Source organism: Rhinatrema bivittatum, chromosome 1 (genome assembly GCF_901001135.1).
Source record: "Rhinatrema bivittatum chromosome 1, aRhiBiv1.1, whole genome shotgun sequence".
NCBI lineage: Eukaryota > Metazoa > Chordata > Amphibia > Gymnophiona > Rhinatrematidae > Rhinatrema > Rhinatrema bivittatum.
The window spans coordinates 335,966,506-335,987,272 of record NC_042615.1 but is presented as its reverse complement, the minus strand read 5'-3'; the positions used below and the strand labels follow the sequence as shown (position 1 = coordinate 335,987,272).

At 47.1% G+C, this 20,767-nt stretch overlaps 1 protein-coding gene across 2 annotated transcripts in view; it reads left to right on the top strand.

Moving 5' to 3' along the window:
- The first annotated feature begins 602 nt into the window (after positions 1-602).
- GRSF1 (G-rich RNA sequence binding factor 1) overlaps positions 603-20,767 on the top strand; it is a 59,701-nt gene continuing 39,536 nt past the window's right edge. Inside the window, exons 1-2 of one of the 2 annotated variants that reach the window (XM_029598658.1) lie at positions 603-812; positions 16,364-16,541. In XM_029598658.1, the coding sequence (XP_029454518.1) occupies positions 660-812; positions 16,364-16,541 (331 nt within the window). In that variant the 5' untranslated portion in view covers positions 603-659. Of the gene's footprint in view, positions 813-835; positions 969-16,363; positions 16,542-20,767 lie in introns of those variants that run through there. The other variant, XM_029598668.1, reaches the window with a different exon arrangement.

Genomic DNA, 20,767 nt, shown 5'->3' with positions numbered 1-20,767 from the left:
AAGACCTGGAGTCATTTCTCACAGTGGGGGGTGCTGTAATCCAGAATAACAGCTCCATGTGGGACTTCTCTCTCTCTCTTTTTTTTTTTAGCGTTATGTCCACGTAACTGACTGTATTCTTTTGAATATAGCTACTAATCTAAAAGTTATCCGGCCATACCAGACCCCGATCCAGTCCTTGAGTGCTCCGAATTTAAATCCCGCTGGATGACGGTGGCAGCAGTGGTCGTCAGAGCATAGCCAACCTTGGAGCGGTGAGGGGACAGTATGTTATCCTTAATGGCTATTGTGCGCCCATCCCTTAGACTTGTCTCAAACGGTGGGTATTACACGAATGAAAGCGCCAAATGGGAACCAGAGCGGTACCTGGCTCTGGATGCAGCAGGACGTCTGCGGGTTGCAACATTTATTGTGGAAAAAAACCCAGAAACCGTGCTCCTTTGGGCAGAAACTGGGGTGCCCCTGCCAGGCAGTGCGACGAGCGCAGTACCCGGCAGACGCAGGCCCCCCCCGCTTTCCTTTGACGCCGCGATTTACAAAGCCAGCGATGGAAGTCGCAGCCTCTGCCTTTCGCTGCGGTGGGAGGGGGGAGCGCGGGGTCCTCCCGGGCTCTGGGCGGCGCTATTTCACGCGCACTCCCAGCCCGGCTTCCTTCCCGCATGGCCGTCCGGGGCTGTCCGCTGCTGATCGCCGCTCTCCTGTGGCGGGGCGCCGGCGGGACTCGCTTTCCCCTCTTCTCCCTCTGCCCCCACCGAGCCCCGCCGCCGCCGCCGTCGTGGCTGCTGCCCCGACCCGTCCGGAGCTACAGCCAGGTACCGATCCGCCGCCGCTGGGGGACGGGAGGGGGGAAGGGAGAACCCCAGCAGCGCGCAGCAAGTTCCTGTAGGAGAGGATCCGGGGCTGCAACCCCGGCACCCACTGCCTTCGCCCCACCGGGTCACCCCACTCCCATGGAGAGGGTCATGCAGGTAACTTTATTGGCAAAGAGTAAGAAAAGAAATGACAAAAACATTAACTTGAAAAGGCCTGCTGAAAGCTTCCCTTACCTACCGGCTCACATGGGTGCGCTGATACCACCAGACTGCCACCTGCTTCCCGATGCTATAGACCAGGGGTACAATCTTCTGTGGAACTCTTTTCACACTTCAGAAATGTCATGGACCGTCGCATGGAGTCTCTAATTTTTACATGCTAAGTGCCATAGGGAAAACTGATTTATGCAATAACAATAATATGCACTCCAGAATTTGTAATGTGTAAAACTTAGAATCTGTTCTCTCCCTTTATGACCTTTTTCATGAGTGCTACTCCCTATCTCTGCTATGGCCCCCTTCCCTCCTAGCTTGCTTGCTTCCTTCCATCTATAGACCCTTCCTGAGTGCTCACCCTTTTCCCCTTCTCCTCCTCTCCATGCCCCCTTACCTTCTGTCCTCTCCCTCCTGAATCCCCATCCCTGGTCCTCACCCTCAAAGCCCATCCCATTCGGTTTTTAGTTTATTTGTGTTTATTACCCACCTTTTTTAATAAGAACATAAGAAATTGCCATGCTAGGTCAGACCAAGGGTCCATCAACCCCAGCATCCTGTTTCCAACAGAGGCCAAACCAGGCCACAAGAATCTCGCAAATACCCAAACACCAAGAAGCTCCCATGCTACTGATGCCAGTAATAGCAGAGGCTATTCCCTAAGGGGCAGATTTTCAAAGGGTTACGAGCATAACCCCCGAAAAGCTGCCCCAACCTGCCCCTGCACGCAACAAGCCTATCTTGCATAGGCTTGGCGGCACGCACAAGTCCCGGGAATCGTGTATATGCCGGGGCTTCAAAAAGGGGCGTGGTGGGGGCTGAGGCCTCTGGAACAGCTGCCGTGACGAGGGACTGTGTGCTGGCAGCTGGCCGGCAGGCGTAAATTCTCAAAGGTAGGGGGGGGGGGATTTAGATAGGGCTGGGGGGTGGGTTAGATAGGGGAAGGGAGGGGAAGGTGGGGGGAGGCGGTAGGAAAGTTCCCTCCGATGCCGCTCCGATTTCGGAGTGGCCTCAGAGGGAACAGAGGCTCAGTGAGCGCAAGTCGCACAATTGTGCACATCCTTGTGCGCGCCGACACTGGACTTTATAACATGTGCGTGGCAGCGCACGCATGTTATAAAATCGGGCATAGATTTGTTCGCGCCGGGTTGCGTGAACAAATCTACGCCCGCGTGTAGATTGTAAAATCTACCCCAAAGTAAACTTGATTAATAGCAGTTAATGGACTTCTGCAAGAACTTATCCAAACCTTTTTTGAACCCAGCTACACTAACTGCACTAACCACATCCTCCCACCATATGCCTTCTACCCAATCCAACTCCCCCCCACTTCACCCAAGGCTCTGAATAACTAAATTTAAATCTAGGGCAGGAAAACAGGGGTTACAAATCTTCAGTAAGGCACTGATGAGTGCTTTATACTGAACCATTGCACATAGAGATTCCCAGTAAATCCAAAGTTTGAAGTGGCTTACATAAAACATCCATAATGATATACAACAAATACATAAAAATAATAACATGGAAATAGGGATAGAATAAAAAATGACTAAAAGAATACTAATCAATACTGTGCTAAAATATAATACAAAATAAATCATACCAATATACTAAAGGCCTCTGCAAAGAGAAAAGTTTTAAGCTGTTTCCTAAAAGTTTTAATAGAAGTTTATTTTCTTAAAAACACTGGATATTATTCCAAAGAGTTGGAGCCATGGTAGAGAACATCCTTTCTTAAGATTAATGAAGTCTTGTTAATCATGGATTTAGAATGTCTAAAAGCGTCTTGCCATCGGAGCATAATGTTCTTGTGGGATGATAAACCTTTAGTTATCTTTAGTAAATAAAACTTTCTCAAAGCGAGAATGCACTAAGAAAAGAGAGCTTGCAAATGTTCTCATCCACCAAAATGCAAATTCACTATGGGCAACTATAATTATTTGTAAGCACAAAGCCTGAACAGGGGCAGCTACATTAGGCGCCAGAAAGCCTAGAAGAAAAATGTTGGGATCCTTCTGACAAGAAGCTCCACTGATCTCGGCAATCAAGCCCTGAACCTCCTCCCAAACCATAGGATTTATCATTCCACTATAAATATAGCGGAATGATGAGCCGCGGCCAGAAAAGGGGCAGGAGGGCGATAGTGTGTAGCCGGCTGCATCGCCGCAGCTGTGCTGCACATTATCACCGCCATAGCGCCACTGCAAAAGATGCTATTTCTGGTGCTACTGCTGGCAATAATGTCCAGAACTTTATCGTCCGTAGCGGTTCTGGCATAAAAGCCTTTTTTTACCCCGCCCCTTTCTCTCATTTAAATGTTGGTCATCATGCAGTTGTCATCGCATGCATTAAGGTGTTATTGCAAGCAATAATGCCCTAACGCACGCGATAACAGCCCATCGCGATTTGAAAAATGACCCTCAAAATTTGCAGATCTCGGGGCATCTCTTTCAAATAAGGAGAGAGACCCCCATTTCCCCACACCCACGCCAGCACCAGCCATCCACACATGCGTACATTTTTATGTAGATGTTCAGGGATCAGGTGCCAGTGAAAAAGCACCTTGTACCTATTCTCTAACAAAAGCAAAGAAACAAAACACCTACTTATCAATCATAAAACAGTAATCCCAGGATGTCTCATCTTTTTTTTTTTTTTTTTAAACTCTTTATAGAATAATTGTATAAACATAAACAATAGCAATGTACTGTACTGTATGTACAAAAATTGAATAAGAATGCAGAGCACACTATCAATAAACTGTTTAACTCAGATATTGTGTGTGCATTTCCATCATAGCAGCTAACTTACGATCGGACATCCGTAGTAGGATTCTCATCTTTGACCTCATCTACATCTCTTTCCCGAGTAAGAATATAATTAGGTTTAACTTTCAGCACCTCATTCAACATAGGATAGAGTTTGTAAATGGGCCTAGTGGTGTTATCCACCTTATCACAAAAGATCTCAGATAGTCTCTTACCTTTTGAAAGGTTGGATTTAACCCCCTCACAGCTTAAGAAGTGCGCAACTTGGATGTATGGGAATCTATGCTTCTAGTACCTCATAGGTATGCTTCAGTACCTCGTAGGAAATCATACCTCTCTCCTCCCAGAAATGCTCTGTTAGTGATATCCCGAACCTTCCAACGCCTGAATAATACTCAAGGGGAACTCTTTGCTGTAAGGAAATGGTGAGCGATGATGATAATCTCTACTAACTATAGCATTTATCTGCTTACCCTGCAAACCCAAAAAGAGATCGGTGTAAGGGGACTTGAAAGAAGAAGTCCATTACGCCCTCTTAGGGAGCCAGACAAAGGAGGAAAGTGGGTTCATTCCCACAAAATCCTGCTCAGTTTGTACCCATTGCTTAAAGTCCCTTGTTCTGTGCCAATCGATAATAGCTCTCAACTGCAAAGCTATATAGTACCATTGAATATTAGGAACCCCCACTCCGTCTCAGTTCTTAGGCTGATATAACTTGAACCACGCAACTTGTGGAGGTCTGTCCTTCCAAATCAAACTGAATATCTTTTTCTGCCACAGTTTTAAAACCGTATCCAAAATGAGAACTGGGAGCATTTGAAAAAAGTAACACAGTCTGGGTAGAAGATTCATCTAGATTGCAGCTGTTCTTCCTAAGGGAGACCATAGCTGTCCCATTTTTCCAAATCTTTGGAGGGCTCCTTTATTAAACCATCATAATTTAACCAGAACAAATGGTCAGGTACCGCCCCAGTTCTAACTCCCAAATATTTCGCCCACTCTTTTTAGCCCACTTAAAAGGTGATTTCCCCCCTCAGCTTTTCAGCCCGTTCTCTCGCCCTGGTAAATTTCAAGATTTCTGATCTGTCTTAATTTGCCTTGAATCCCGAGATGCTGCCAGATCTCCTTAATTCACCTAGCAAAGCATCCAAAGAGGATTCGGGCTCTGTTAAAGTGAATATCAAGTTATCTGCAAATAGAGATATCTTAGGATCAGTCACTCCCACTGTAATCCCCTTGTATCTCCTTAGAACACCCAACTCTTTCAGTGGAGGCCTTCAGTGCCAGCGCAGAGAGGAGCGGGGAGAGAGGACACTCCCTGCCTAGTCCCCTGACCCACCAAAAAATCACTAGCGTATTGACCTTAAGACAGGCGAAAGCGTCCTCATACAATTTCCTATCCCATGCAAGGAAATTGGAGCTCAGCTACACTTTCTCTAGGGTTTCAAAGAGGAACTGCCAACGAACCCTGCCAAAGGCCTTCTCTGTGTCCGTCGTAAGTAACTCAGATGGAATATTTCTTTTTCCTGCCTGCCAAATCAAATTTTAAGATCTTGCGCACATTATCAGAGTTAGTTACCCCGGGATAAAACCCGACTGATCTCTGGATCAAGATAAATCTTGAGAATTTTGATTTTTTTTTTTCTGGATGGATTTGACTCTGACCGATAACCGCTTCTTTTGAGTTCAACATTGCATATCCCCTAACCAGCAGTAAAGATCCTGCGATGAGAATGTGAGCAGAGAAGGGTTTTCTTCAATCAGGCTAGCTCAGAAGTGTCTGAGGCTCACAAAAGTATGTTTTTATAACTGTATTCATTTTTTCCAGCTAAGAAACTCTCCTGTTACTCTTTTAAAGCCTTAGACCAATGGTTCCCAAATCTGACCTGGAGGATCGTCAGCCGGTCGGGTTTTCAGGATATCTAGAATGAATATGCATGAGAGAAAATTTGCAGGCATCCTGAAGACCCGACTGGCTGAGGGTCCCCCAGCCTGAGCGCACCGTTTAGCCTCTGTTTCGCCGCGCGTTTTAGACGAGCTATTATTACCCCTTGTACTGAAAGGGGTAATAGCATGTGGAAAACGCGCAGCCAACCACCCCGAAACTAATAGCGCTCATCACATGCAAATGCATGTTGATGAGCCTATTAGTTATTACCCCGGAATACTGAAAGTAAAATGTGCAGCCAAGGGCAGGCATTAACCTTTAGAAAGCACCGGGAAAGTGTACAGAAAAGCAGAAAAAACTGCTTTTCTGGGAGTCACGTGATGTGGTGGACTCGGTGAGCTGTGCGTGCACCGAGCTCCGGCTACCACCCCTCAAAATCTGCCTCTCCTGCGCGCAAAACGTGGACAATGTGCCTCCAAACGAAGGAAAGCTGATTAACTCTGGCATGGGTAAACAAGTGAGGAGATCTCCCTTCTGATGGCGACGAAATTGCTTAAAAAAGACAAGGACAAGCTAAAGGCTGCCGAGACCAAAATGGCCGCTGCTCCTCCAGACCTCCCCGATACTGCAGGGGAGGACACGCTGGAAGGAAAGATCTTTCAAGCGGTGATTGTCTCCAATCTCTGAACAAATAGCAGAGGTAAAATCCTCGCTTAATGAATATGACTCGCGAATTGAGAGAGTGGAGGGTTGTGTAGCACTAGTGGTGGACGATGTGGGGGCCATGGAACGGCGGATTGCTCAATTGGATAAGGAAGCACAGAGCAGAGACGCAAAAATAGACGACCTGGAGAATCGCTCCGGGAGAAACAATTTAAGATTCATTGGCATCCCGGAGTCTGTGCGTGAGGTGGACCTTCTGCGTGTTTTAGAAGCCTGGCTCACCTCAGTGGTCCCCACCCTGCCATCTTCCTCAGGGGGTCTGATTGTTCGGGCCCACAGAATTGGTGCAAAGGCTGTGAACGACACGAGTCAAAGGCCATGAGTTGCAATTGCAAGGTTTTTGAACTACGCACATACAGCGCTAATTCTCCAGCAATATCGGAAGGCCAGATAACTTCACTTTGAAAATAAAAAGATGCTGATATTCCAAGATTTTTCTGTTCGTGTTTGCAGCCAAAGGAGAGAATTCTCGGCAATTTGTACAACTTTATTTACCAGGAATATATGCTTCTCCTTAATGTATCCCGCTAAACTGAAAGAATGGCATCGAGGAAACACACGTGTATTTGAAAATCCTGGCGCAGCTACAGAATTTGTGAACTTGTTGCCAGTTGAAAATAATCAAAAGGGCTGAAAATGCACAGCCCAAAGTTACATCAGGTCTTATGCTATATTAGTTGTGCCAAGCAAATTTGAGGGGCGTGACAAGAGCTTCTAAAATATTCCTCTAGTTCGTTGCTATTTTGCAGGAGGGTGTTTGTGGATCCTTGGGTGCTGTGGAGGTGATCACGCCCATGGGGAGGAGCCCCGTGAGGTGCCACAGCACTGGGCTAGACTTGTACTACACCAACACAAGAGTTCTTTTATTGCACAGCTTGAAGATCTCCAGCAGAGGTGGCAGTAGTGAGGCAGTCTCGTAATTGCAGTCTCAGGGACCTCGACAGAGGGAGCCCTACTCTCCTAGATGACGTCAGGAGGTTCCGCAGCAGGTCTCCCAGCGAGGAGATACTGTGGATGTGAGAGACTGAGAGTTAGAGTACTCACTAAGTGTTTGCTGTTGATATGCGATTCCACCAGGTCTGTTGTAGAAGGTACAGGCACCGAGGCAGGGAGAGCAGGCCCTCGAGGAGCGAGTACCTGTTCCCTGTAAGGCACCTGAAATAAAGCAGAGGGCCCCAGAGGAGCGGGTACCCAGGTTAGCATATACCCAGAAGGGCAGAGAGAGAGAGAGAGAGCTTCCTGCGGCAGCATGGAAGCGGCAGAGTAGCGTAGACAGGAAGGGATTCAAGTCCTTGCTAACTCGCAGGTAGCAAGTAGAAGGCAGCCTAAATACCCTCACCAAAGTGAGGAACTTTCGGGGCTGGGCCCGGGTTTTCCCCGCGCTGGCCCCTTTAAAAGGAAAGGCTGACGTCGCCGCGGCTTCGGCAGCGTCAGTAATCCTGCCTCAGAGGAAGGTCTCTCGGCATCTCCGCACTGCTGAGAAGGCGGGTGAGTGCGGTCGGCCACGGCCTCCATGGTCGAACATCGAAACCTGAGGGTTTGTATCCTGGTCTTTTTTTTCTGTTCTCCTGGCAACTCCCTTATACAAATGTTTTGGAGAATACTGGGCTCTTTTCTGCTGGGAGTTATTTGTATTTATCCATGCAATTTGTTATGCTTATCATAGGTATGGGGAGGTAGAGAGCACCTCTGACATCAGATGACTTCAGGTCCCCTTTGTAGGGACGATCTGATTACTCAGTCAGGGGTGGGAGGTTTGAGGGAGCGAGGGAACAAAAAATGGAGAAGACACATGTTTGTTTTAAGTATTTTTTTTGGGGGGGGAAAGAGACCGATGTGCTCGGACAAAGCGTAACATACTTACAGTTCCATGGGTCAGAAGGTTTAAGAATTTAACAATTTCCCCCCCCTTGTTTTGGGGAACAACTCAGCTACTGGGCAGAAAGGGCATAATGGGGACAATACTCCTGGCTCAGTGTACTGGGAGACGGGTTATAGGGCAATAGCCCTAACAGTTGATCCACTCAATTACATTAACAATGGTATTTGAGGAATGTCGCGGGCCTGGGGATCCCAGTGAAAAGAGAAAAAGTTCTATCTCGCCTTAATAAGCTCAAATTTAAGGTAGCATTTCTTCAGGAAACCCATTTTACTCTTGCAGAGTCTCTCAAACTACAGAAGCGGGGGGGGGGGGGGTGTCTCGCAAGTACAAACCGCAGTGAGGTCTACCAAAAGCTGCGGAGTAGCCATACTTATACTTAAGGCAGTGTCATTCCAATTAATTAAATCTGTCGCAGACCCTAAGGGACGCTACATAATTCTCTTGGGAAAAATGATGGGGTACAAAATTATTTTGGTCTCAGCATATGCCCCCAATAGTTATGATCACCTTTTTTTTTTTTTCTGGCCTACTTTCTCAGATATCCCAGCTTGGGGACTACCCTATTTTTCTGGGAGGGAACCTTAATTGTGTTATAGATCCTCAACTAGACCGTTACCCTCCTAGGAGGGGACACCCTTAAAGTGAAACAAAGGGCCCACATTTCCTGTGTAATAATCTTTGCATGTTGGATTTATGGCAAACTTTGCACCCTGGAAAGTGTGACTTTACCCATCCAGCCCAGGCTCACCCCTCTAGAATCCGGATTGATTATCTATTAATCTCTGAATCCCTGTTCCACAGATTTATCACAGTATCTATTGGGGATCTGATTATATCAGACCATTGCCCGTTGATTGGGAGTATGACTTTGGGTGAATCGCGAGGAAAGGGGCAATGGAAGATGCCTGCTAATTTGGCCACAGACCCTGAGTTTCCAGGCTATTTGCAACATAAATGGATCGACTTTTGTCTATTTCAGTGGGCAGCACCTCAATCAGCCTACTTTATTCTGGGAAACAGCAGAAATAGTGCTCCGAGGTGATATTACTAGTTATATATCCCACAAACGGAAAGTAATGCAGGCAGAGATAATACGCCTGGAATCACGCTTGAGAACTAAGAAGCGTTCCCTGGTATTGCGCTCTTCCTTTAAAGATCTGGAGGAGTTTAAGGCCACACAGAAGGCACTTAACTCTATACTTCATGAAAGGGCACAGGGATCGCTCTGTAATTTGAAATATCAATTGTTCCGATTTGGAAATAAATCTGGACGTTTAATGGCATGGCTGTTTAAAAAGCCAAGAATCCTCCAAATTTATTCCAATTATTAAGGACACAAACTGGCATCTCAAAACATCTTCTTCAGAGATAGCATAAGTGTTTTCTGATTATTATCAGAAATTGTACTCTGCGGACCAAGTTAATCTAGATGGTGTTAATAGGTTCTTACAAAATATCGCTTGTTCAACCTTGTCAGAGGGGGCATTGCAGAAATTAAACCAGGACATAACCCCAGAAGAAGTCTCTGAGGCTATAAAATCTCTGCCTGCATTAAAAGCCCCGGGTCCCGATGGCCTGGATTCTCTTTTTTACAAATCTCTATTCCTTGATATTTCCGAAAAGCTTTGTGCTTTATATGAGGATATCTCTGCGCAGGATAGTATGCCTGCAACCATGAGAGAAGCCACAATTGTGGTTTTACCAAACATTTGCATGCATTCTGAAAACCCGACTCTCTAAGGGTTCCCCAGGACAGGTTTAGGAACCTCTGCCTTAGACAATTTTACTTCCTAGCAGGCCGATACAGAACGGTGCACTCGCCTGAGCGCACTATTACCCCGGAAAGCACCGGGAAAGTGTACAGAAAAGCAGAAAAAACTGCTTTTCTGGGAGTCACGTGATGTGGTGGACTCTGTGAGCTGTGCGTGCACCGAGCTCCGGCTACCACCCTTCAAAATCTGGGGGTAGCCACCTCTCCTCTTCGTACAGACCGATCTCTCTTCTAAATATAGACATTAAAACTTATGCTACGATCTTGGCAAACAAGTTGAAATAAGTCATGCCTGTACTTATTTCACCTGACCCAAGCGGGCTTTGTCCATGGGAGGCGCTGGACCATTAACCTTCACAAGGTGCAGGCAGCCTTGGAGAGAGGTGTGACTCAACAGCTATCCCAGACCCTCTACTGGTCAGCTGTGATGCAGAAAAGGCATTTGACCGTGTGGCGTGGCCTTTTTTACGAAGTGCGCTAGATACATTTTGGTTTTGTGGGTAAGATTTATCAAAATATACAGGTACTTCATTCCAATCCCACAGCCTGTATTCTGGTCAGTGGCCCTACTATCGGAGGAATTTTCCCTCTGCAGGGGAAGTTGTCAGGGTTGCCCCCTGACCCCACTGTTATTTATTCTAACAGTGGAACCCTTAGTTATTCAATTAAGGAAACCGCCTGAGGTCTCAGGAATAGCGGTGGGGCCCCTCCAATACAAAACCTTATTATTCGCTAATGACATTTTGCTCCTCCTCTCCAATGCTAAGAGCGCTCTCCCAGTGGCCTTGCACAGTTTTTCGGAATACCAGGGCTATCTGGTTTTAAACTTAATCTAGACAAGACCGAAGCACTGGATATTTCCGGGCACCTGCAACAAGAGTGGCTGGATTTCCCGGTGAAATGGGCGGGGGACTCTTTTTTTTATTAAATATTTGGGAATTTATCTCCACAAACGTCCCACTCCATGGTATAACATCAATATTCCCCCGTTGGTAGAAAAAATGTGCCTAAAGTTAGTCAGCTGGCCGAATCTTCCTCTGTCCTTGCAGGGTCGCATTGCAGCAATAAAAATGGTTCTCGCCCCAAAACTTATAGACCTTTTTTTTGGTTCTCCTGGTAGTATTGCGGTCCAGGGAGCAACATATGTTACAGAAAAGTATGGGATCTTTTATTTGGTACTCCTGGGGAAATTCTGCGCACAAAAACTTAAATTCTGCAAAATTCTGCAAACGTTATATTGGTCAAAATAACACAATTTACGTGACAGTCTTTAATTACATTTTAAATTAATGCAGAATAAAGTTTTACTTAAAGATGCACAATTTTAAATATTTTGAGCAGTATTTCCCTAGAAATTCACTGTAAGAGTGTCCCTTCCACTTGCTCTCCCTACTCCCCTGGCCACTTTGCCCTCTCAGGCCCCATCTCCTCCACCTGCCAGTATCTCTCCCCTCCACCTCTAGGCTCAATCCCTTCCCCTCTATCGCCACTCCCAGAGTTTGACCCCGTTCTCAGTACTGCCCCTCACACAGGCTCCCTCTGACCCTCCCTCTCACACACACATGCTCCCTCTCTCTAATACACATACACAAACCCTCATACAGGCTCCCTCACTCTCACATACACACACACACACACACATTCCCTTTTTCATACACACGAGCTCCCAATCTCTCACACACATACACACTCCTTCACAATCTCCTCATATAGGCTCCCTCTCTCTAATACCCACACTCAAGCATCCCCGCCCTTACTTCCCATTCTCTCTCATACCCTCCTGCTCTCTCTCATGCTCCCCTCCCCCACTCCCCCTTACCTCCCATGCTCTCTCTCACCCTCCCCTCTCCCCCTCACACATACACACACACACACATTCTCTCTCACCGGGGTCTTCCTTCTTCGCTGTGAGTGGAGCACACTCCGCGGCACACGGGGGCCTTCCATTTTCACCGCGAACGGTGCACCGGGGCTTTCATCTTCGCTGCGAACAGAGCACGTCCTGCGGCACACGCCACATGCCACATGCCAGGGTCTTCTCTGCTATTTTCTGCGCAGAAAATGGAAATTCTGTGCGGGGGGGGGGGGGATTCTGCGCAAATTCTTCGCTCTGCAGTAGCACAGAATTCCCCCAGGACTAATTTGGAGAGGGAAGCGGGCAAGGATATCATTTCAGTCACTATCTGCTCCGCGGGCTCAAGGTGGGTTCAGTGTCCCTGATTTCAGGGCCTATTCAGGGGCTGCCAACCTCCATTTTTTAGGAGACTGGTTAAATAATACTTCTGAGTACACAGACACTGACCTGATATCAGCCATTACCGACCCTGTAAACCCTAAATTTGCCTTCCATGCTTCCGGCCATGAGCTTCAAGAGGCTGGGATTCATTCTGGGTTGGTGAGTACAATGAGGAAAGCCTGGGTTGAGACACATACACTTCTGCAGCTATCTCCCCACGTATCCCCAGAGCTCCCCGTTAAAGGAGACCCGCGCTTTACACCACATAGTCTGCCCAAGCGACAGTGTTTCTCAATTTCCCCTGCCTATTTCAGGAGCTTATGAACCCTGTTTCGTGTCAGTTTTACTCATTTGAAACCTGCCAGGAGAAATTAGGTACTAAGCCCACATAATTTCTATTATATGGCCAACTGAAAGCTTTTTTTTTTGCCCACCAGATGAGAAACAATTTGGGGTTAAAGACAAATTCAGCCTATGAATTTTAACCAAGATTATTCGTAGCAAAACAAGGCTCTTTATCGAACCTATATACCTTTTATCATGGCTCGAAATCCCGAACTATTTTTTCTGCTGCTCTTGAGAAGTGGCAACCAGCCTTCCCAGAAGAGCTGGATGATATCATGCTTCGAGACTGTTATCTTTTTATTAGTAAACTAACTGTTAATGTCAGTCTGAGGGAAATGCAAATTAGGATTTTTCACAGAGCAATATTTTCCCCCGTCCGTGCCCACAAAGCCCACCTAATTGCTTCTGGTGAATGTCTCAAATGTGGCTGTTCTTGTGCTACACTGATTCACTGTCTCTGGTCATGGGAACCAGTTCAAAAATTCTGGGAACGTGTGCGCCAGCTCGTTTCCGATTGTATTAGTGTGGACTTCCGGTGGTCTCGCTCTTTTTGTATTTTCCACAGTGACTGTGGAGAGGATTCCTTGAACATTTGATAATATAATATTTATTTCTAAAGCCTGTTTGATTGCAAAAAAATGCATTTTACTTCACTGGACTAAACCTTCACCCCCACCTGCAGAGACATGGAAATCACTAATGCTAGAGCTATTTCAACTGGAACATGGTTCACAATACTCCCGCTTCTCGCGAAAGAAGAAGTTGTTCTTCAAGGACATTTGGGGGGATTTCCATCGGACATTATCAGCAAATATTCAGTCCCTTTTTCCTCTGGACACCTCAGTTTGAGTTGGAAATTCCCCTATAACAGAGAGTATTCTCCTTTTCTTTCCTTTCCTTATTGGTTCCTTTTGTTCCAGCTCCCAGGGGGGAGGGATGGGATGGGGGGAAGGTGGGGCATGAAGGGTAAAAAATGATTAGGAACACTGCCTTATTGTACATATACAAATATATATGTAGTTAGTTCATGTTTGTTGCAGTATTCCTAATGAATAATGTTTGAAAAAAAACTGCTTTTCTGTACACCCTCCAACTTAATACCTTAGCGATATTTATTAAGTCGGAGGCACCAAAAATAAAACAAAATCTGCCTGCTGGTCGGCAGGTTCGAAAACAGACGCTCAATTTTGCTGGCATTCGTTTTCTGAACCCGTGGCTGTCAGCGGATTCGAGAACAGACACCAGTAAAATTAAGCGTCAGTTGTCGGACCTGCTGACAGCCGCCGCTTCCACTAATAAGGAGGCGCTAGGAAGGCGCTATTGTCCCTGGCACCTCCTTATTAGTGCAACACCTAATTTAAATAGAGAATCGCGTACCCAGGAGAATGGGCGCTCAACTCAGAGGGCTGGCTCTCCTGCATGTTTTACTGAATCGGCCTTTTGGTGTCTGGTTCCCATCCCATGTTCCCAGTTATTTATTTATTTATTTATTTATTTCAAATTTTTATATACTGGCATTCGAGACAGCAGTCACATCATGCTAGTTCACATAAAACAGGGGTGCAAAGTAAACATAACTATAACAATGGTGCTGAAAAGGCAGTTACATATAACAGGGTGATAAGAACTTGGCTGAGAAGGAAGAGAAAGGACAGGATTAATTCACACAGGTAAACGATGATCAAGGTGTAGTTGGAGATTAGTTGACCATGTTGGTCAACTAATCTCCAACTACACCTTTATTTATGGAGTATCATCTTATTCTTTAAATTTTAACCTAGACCTACTTCTGAAATACAATATATCCTCACAAGTTATTGATATAGAGGTTAAGGAAAAAATATAAAAATAAAATACATTATGATTAAATTGCCTATAGCTGGAATAAAAGTTGTTTTTGTCCTTTATTCTTTATTCATTATTATTTATTAGTTATATCATAGGACGTTGGCTATTAGCTTATGCCCTTGAGCCAAGTTAGGCTCAAGTGCATAAGCTTCCTCCTCCTCCGCTGCATGTCCACAAAAGGTACTTTTGGGGAAATTTTAAACATAAAAATTTTAAATTCTGCATAATTTATATTGGTCAGAATAATACAATATACATGACAGTCTTTAAGTAATTAATTTAAAATGTAATACAGAAAAAGGTTATTACTTAAAGATGCAAAGTTTTTAAAAAATATTTGAACAGAATTTCCCTAGAAGTATATTGTAAGAGTGTCTATTCCACCCTCTCTTCCTACTCCCCTGTACAGTCTTATTTCACTTTGCCCTCTCAGGCCGCAACTCCTCCACCATCCACACTCTCCCCCCTCCCCCACTAGGCTCAACCCCCCTTCCACTCTCTCTACTTCCAAAGTTTGACCCCTCTCTCAGTATTGCCCCTCACTCAGGTTCCCTTTGTCCCTCTCTCTCACAAACACACACCCTCACTTAGGCTCCCCCTCTCTCAAACCCCCCCATACATGCTCCCTCTGTCCCTTTCTCTCACACACACAGGCTTCCTCTCTCTTGTGCACATACATACTCCTTCATATAGGCTCCTTCTCTCTTGCACCCCCCTCCTCCCATACAGACTCCTCCTCTCTCTCGCACCCACACACACACCTTCACATAGGCTGCCTCCCTCTCTCTTGCACACACCACCACACAGGCTCCCTTTCTCTCATATTCCTGGCACACTGGCTCCCTCCCTCTCACACATACAACCCTTCACACAGGCTCTCTCTCTCTCACAAACAAGCATCCTCGCTTCCTCACATACAATCCATTTTTCACAGATGCCCAGCTCCCAGTCTCTTACAGATATACATACTCCCTCACAATCTCCTCACCACCAGGGTCGGCTCCATCCTCACCACGAGCAGGATGGGCTCTGCTCGCAGCCGCTGGGACCTGCACCATCTTCTCTGCAAGTGGGATGGGCTCTGCTCGTGGCTGCTGGGGCCTGCTCCAAATTCTGCACAGAGAATGGAAATTCTGTAAAGGTGGGGAATTCCGCACTCTGCAGTAGTGCAGAATTCCCCCAGGCGTAGAAAGGGCGGATTACTGCCATGGCTGCTTGCTCAGGAAGCATTTGAGACCCAGACCCTGTGAGTGAAAGTAAGGGCTGCTTAGCAGGGTTCATCTGACTTTTGCCTTCACAATCTGAACGCGTGTGTGGTGGTGGGTGGAACGGAGTATCCATGCTGGGGAAAGAAGTCCACACAGGGGATATATCCCTTCTGGTTCTTACTACAAAAATGTAATGGGCCTACCCTGTTTAATATATCACCAGTTGCCTCTATTTGACACCGTCCTGCCCCCATCAAGATTGGCATCTCAGTAGTGACTGCAGCCTGATCAGTAGGTGTTCTGTTCTGTGGTGGCTTGGATTCCATCCCTTACCCTATGGACTGTGGTTGCTGTAGCATCTCTAACCCTGGCTAACCTGGGGAACAGAATCGGACCCCGTTCTCCTGTGTAGTAGTGTGCAGCGCTACTGAGGAGCCATCAGATAAGCCCCCAAAAGATGCACTTCCTCTAAAATACAATATGCTGGAATCAGTAGATGGAAGAATAAGATTAGTAACATTTGTCAGTTATCAGATGTGCCCCCCCAGTGACAGCGCAGATGGCGAAGAAGCAGCAGATTCTGCAGCCTGCTGTGGGCGCCCACAGATTGCTGAGGCTGTAGGTGGAGGGAAATCTGTTGATGTTGGCTCTTCCTCTTTCTTTCCAAAGGAAACAAGTATTCCATACAGAGGGGAAGATTACCCTCCGCTTCCAGAGTATGACGCTGCTGCTGCCGCTACGACCACCACCACATCGTGTGCAAAGGAGATGGGCGAGCTGTTTCTCGTCCGCGTCCGAGGACTCCCATGGTCCTGCACAGTGGAAGACATCCTTGGCTTTTTCTCCGGTACGCTGTTCTCCCTGATGCAAAGTCGTGACTGTGGCACTGATGTGAGTGGGTATGGGATATGCACTAGGGTAGGCTCTGGTCCTTCGGGCTCTCAGTCAGGAGCTGTGTACGCACTTTACCTCTATGTGTATTTACAGTATTTTTAAATGTCCAGCTGTAAAGCATTCTGTGTTGGCAAATCGGACAGTATATAAAAAAATCAAATAAATACAGTTTTCCTAGCGTGTAGCCAGATGGACTCAGTGCCAGTGGGTTATATGCTCCCCTGCTAGCAGATGCAGATGGAGTCAGGTTTCAAAGCTGTCGTCACCCTAGATAGAACCCTGTAGTGACCTCTGCCCTTCAGTATCTCTCCGTCTCCTAGTAGATGCAGACATGCTTTCCCTATGGGGATCGCCTTACCCTTTAGAAGAAGAAATTCTACTTTTAAATTGGAGAAAGACTGAGCCCCACACTCCTGCGGTGATACCTAAAAGTCCTTCCCCCAGTTGAGAATTCCTGATGTGATTTCCAAGATCTCTCAGAGGTGCGCCTTGGTTCGGTAACCGGTTCTCGGCATGGACTTTGCTGCTGAAGCAGCTAAAAGGCAGTGGGTACAGAAAGCCGAGCGTGGCGGTGATGGCCAATGCCCTCTTCCCCCACAGATGGCGACCATCTCTGTACTCAGCCAGTAAGCACTAAGCCCAGGTAAGTTTAAAAAAAAAAAAAGAAAAGAGGATTCCTCCCAATTCAGAGACTGAGAGGTTTCGGTAAGACTTCCTCCAGTCTCTACTCGGCACGCCATACCGACATCGTTCCCGATCTCATTGGGATAAGGGGAAGTGGGCTTCCGAGTGGGTTGAGTGGCCTCCCTTGGGCTGGGCACTGCTTTAGGCTTGGTAGGCATACCATGTGGTAGGCCATGGCGGCGCCATCTTGCATGCGTTTTTGTTCGTCTTCTATTGCCCACCATAGAGCATCGGTACGCACAGTGTGTGCCGGCTCTGCGCACATGCTGTACGCATGACATCACATGCATATGTGCATGCACACCTTCACGCATCCGTACACGCACAACTCGCGGCACAGAAATTTGGAAAAGCCGAACGCACAGGCTGTGCGTGCACCTTGCTGCGGTTCGTGTAGGCGCCCAAATTTTTAAGTGTGAGCCGGCTGAACACGCAGTTACCGTCCTTACTCCAGCAGCAAAGAAACACAAGCGCTATTCTCTCTGTGTTGCTTGTCATATTAGGGCTACACAGTCTGACCTTGATTCTTACTTATGTCTGCACTGTGTGGAGGCCCAGGGAGATTTGGCCTCCCCAGACTTTACTAAGCCTGGCTTCTCCCAATCTGAGGATGTCATCCATAACCTTAACCATAAGTACCTCAGATCTGAGTAATCCTGGGGCTGGGTCTTCCATGGGAGAGGGAAATCCAGCGGCACCTACCTCAGTACTTCCTAGGTTAGATATGGACCCGGCTGCCTTCTCTTGGGTGGAATTTTTTCAAGGCCTTCAAGCCTTCGTACAGGCGCACTCTGCCTCCTTTGCCCCCATCTGGATGGAAACCCAGCCAGTAAGGCCTCCCTCTCCCAGCCCTGTCGGCAGGCCTCAAGACATGCCTTGCCTCACCAAGGACCCGGACAGCATGGACGAACAAGGGGACCCAAATTCCTTGGAAGATGAGGAAGTCCCACCAGGTTTAGAGCCATATTGGACCATGTTATGTTTTTTCCATAAAGATGAATTGCCAGCCCTGGTTTCCCAGACCCTGAAGAAGCTGGGAGTTCCTGGGGCGGACTCTATGACAGAACCAAAGAAGAATCCCATTCTGGTTTCTCTCGGAAAGCCTCTTCCTATTTTCCAGTGCTGGAAGCCATCCAGGAGTTGATTGACCTGGAATTGGGACGCTGCTGATGTGAGTTCTAATGCTCAACTACTTCTAAAAGCTCTATACCCTCTGGATCCGGCAGCAAGAGAACATATATGTTTCCCTAAAGTGGATGTGCTGGTCTGCGCCATTTTGAAGCAAACTACTATCCCAGTGGAGGGAGGAATGACCTTGAAGGATGTGCACAATAGGCAGATGGAATCCATCCTTAAACAAGCCTTTGACGCAATAGCAATGAGCTTCCATTTGCTTCTTCTTGTGCCCTGGTAGCTTGTTCGTGCCTGCTCCTCTCTCGGGTGGTGGATGACTCGGGGGCGAATTCCAGAGAGGTTATGGAACCCACCGCTGCCTTTTTAGCTGACACGAGCTCTGACCTAGTCTATCTCAGCCAGAGTAATGGCCTCAGTTGTAACGGCCAGAAGACAGCTATGGCTGCGAAATTGGTCAGCAGACGCAACCTCTAAGGCAAACCTCACAAAGATGCCCTTTAAGGGATCACTCCTCTTCGTTAGCAAATTGGAAAAGCTGGCCAGTAAATGGGGTGAATCTCGAGTGGCCCAGCTATCAGAAGATAAGAGAAAGCAGTTACAGTGCCCCTCGCCCATGAGGGGTCAATCCAGGGCTCCCAACGCTTTTGACCCTACAGGAACTCGACATTCCAGAGGTCTTGTTCCTTTGGGATGTCTCAGTCCTTTTGGAATCGCATCCCAAGAGAGGGGCAGGTTTGGGATCAGGTTTGTCGCGAACCCCCCCCCCCCCCCCCCCCCCAATGAAGTTTTAACCGACCCACCCTTGGAATGAGGAGAGAGGGAGTTGACTGTCCCTCTTTTACCAGCAGTGGGTCGAGATCACTTCTGATAAATGGGTACTGGATGTCATATGAGAAGGATACGGGTTGGAATTTCACAGCACTCCTCTGGACTCCGAGCACAAGAAGAGGCAGTGGAGTCCACCTTGGCAAGCTCCTCAGGTTGAGGGCTATAATTCCAGTACCTGCACCCCAAGAAAATACAGGGCGTTATTCCATCATACCCAAGAAGGAGAGTTCCTCTTGCCCTATCCTAGACCTCGAGTTATCCACGCATCACTGAAGTAAACCCGCTCCGTTTCGTATTTATTCGTATGTTTGTTTTCATCCAAAAAAACATAAATTATGGACACCAGCTTTATGAATAAGGGACATCATGTAAGTGCGGTGTTTACAGAACACCATTGGTGTCCATAATTTGTTTTTTTTGGATGAAAACAAACGTACGAATAAACACGAAACTGAGCGGGTTTACTTCAGTGATGTGTGGATATCTTATCGGCGTCGTTTTTAAGCGCACAAGCAGGATTTCAACACACTGATGCGAAGATTTTTAAATTAAACACACAGCCAAGCTCCTATTGGAAGTCCTTGTGTTGCCACAAGCTGAATCAAATTCAAGTGAAAATACATACACCACAAAACCCACCAGCAGATACCTAAATTTTAAACCATTAGACGACTACAAGTGTACACTGAACACGCATACAGCCCCTGAGGCAGCCACATTGTGGCGAAACTCGGCTGGAGTCAGGCGACTTTTATATGATTATTTATCAATAAAATTGCTAATACATTTGGACATCTGGCATCTATTATATCTTAACCTCCCTGGACCATTCCGAGACCTACCTCCATATTTCAGTCTGGCAAGAACATTGTTTCCTATGCTTTGCGGTACTGGGTCGTCGTCATCAGTTCTGGGCACTGCCCTATTGGCCTGGCCACCGCCCCAGAACATTTTCTAAGATTATGATGGTCATAGTGGCTGCACTGAGAAAAGAGGGAATCCTGGTGCACCCATACTTGGATGACTGGTTTGATTTGGGCAAAGTCCATGGAAGAGAGTCTCCAGGTGACCAGCAGGGTGACCTCCTTGCTTCAGGTACTTGGTTGGGTCTTAAACATGGACAAAAGCTGTCTCAAACCCTCCAGGTCCTTGGAATATCTGGGAGTCTGGTCCACACGGATAAGGAAGTTGATGTCCCAAATACTTCGGTTGACAAACATGATATGCCAGACGGTGTAGAGTTGTCTTCAGGTCCTCGGTTTGATGGCATCAACCCTGGTGGTAGTACCGTGGATGAGGGCACACATGCGACCACTTCAACGCTCTCTGCTGTCACGTTGGAACCTGCTGTTTCAAGGCTACTCGATTCACCTCCACCTACCGATGGAAGTATGTTCTCTGCTCCAATGGTGGCTGTGGGAAGCTCACCTGGGCAAGGGTGTAACCCTGTCCACACCGAACTGGCTGATCCTCATGACAGATGTGAGCCTCCGGGGGTGGGGAACTCACTCTTAGGAACTGACGGCCCAGGGG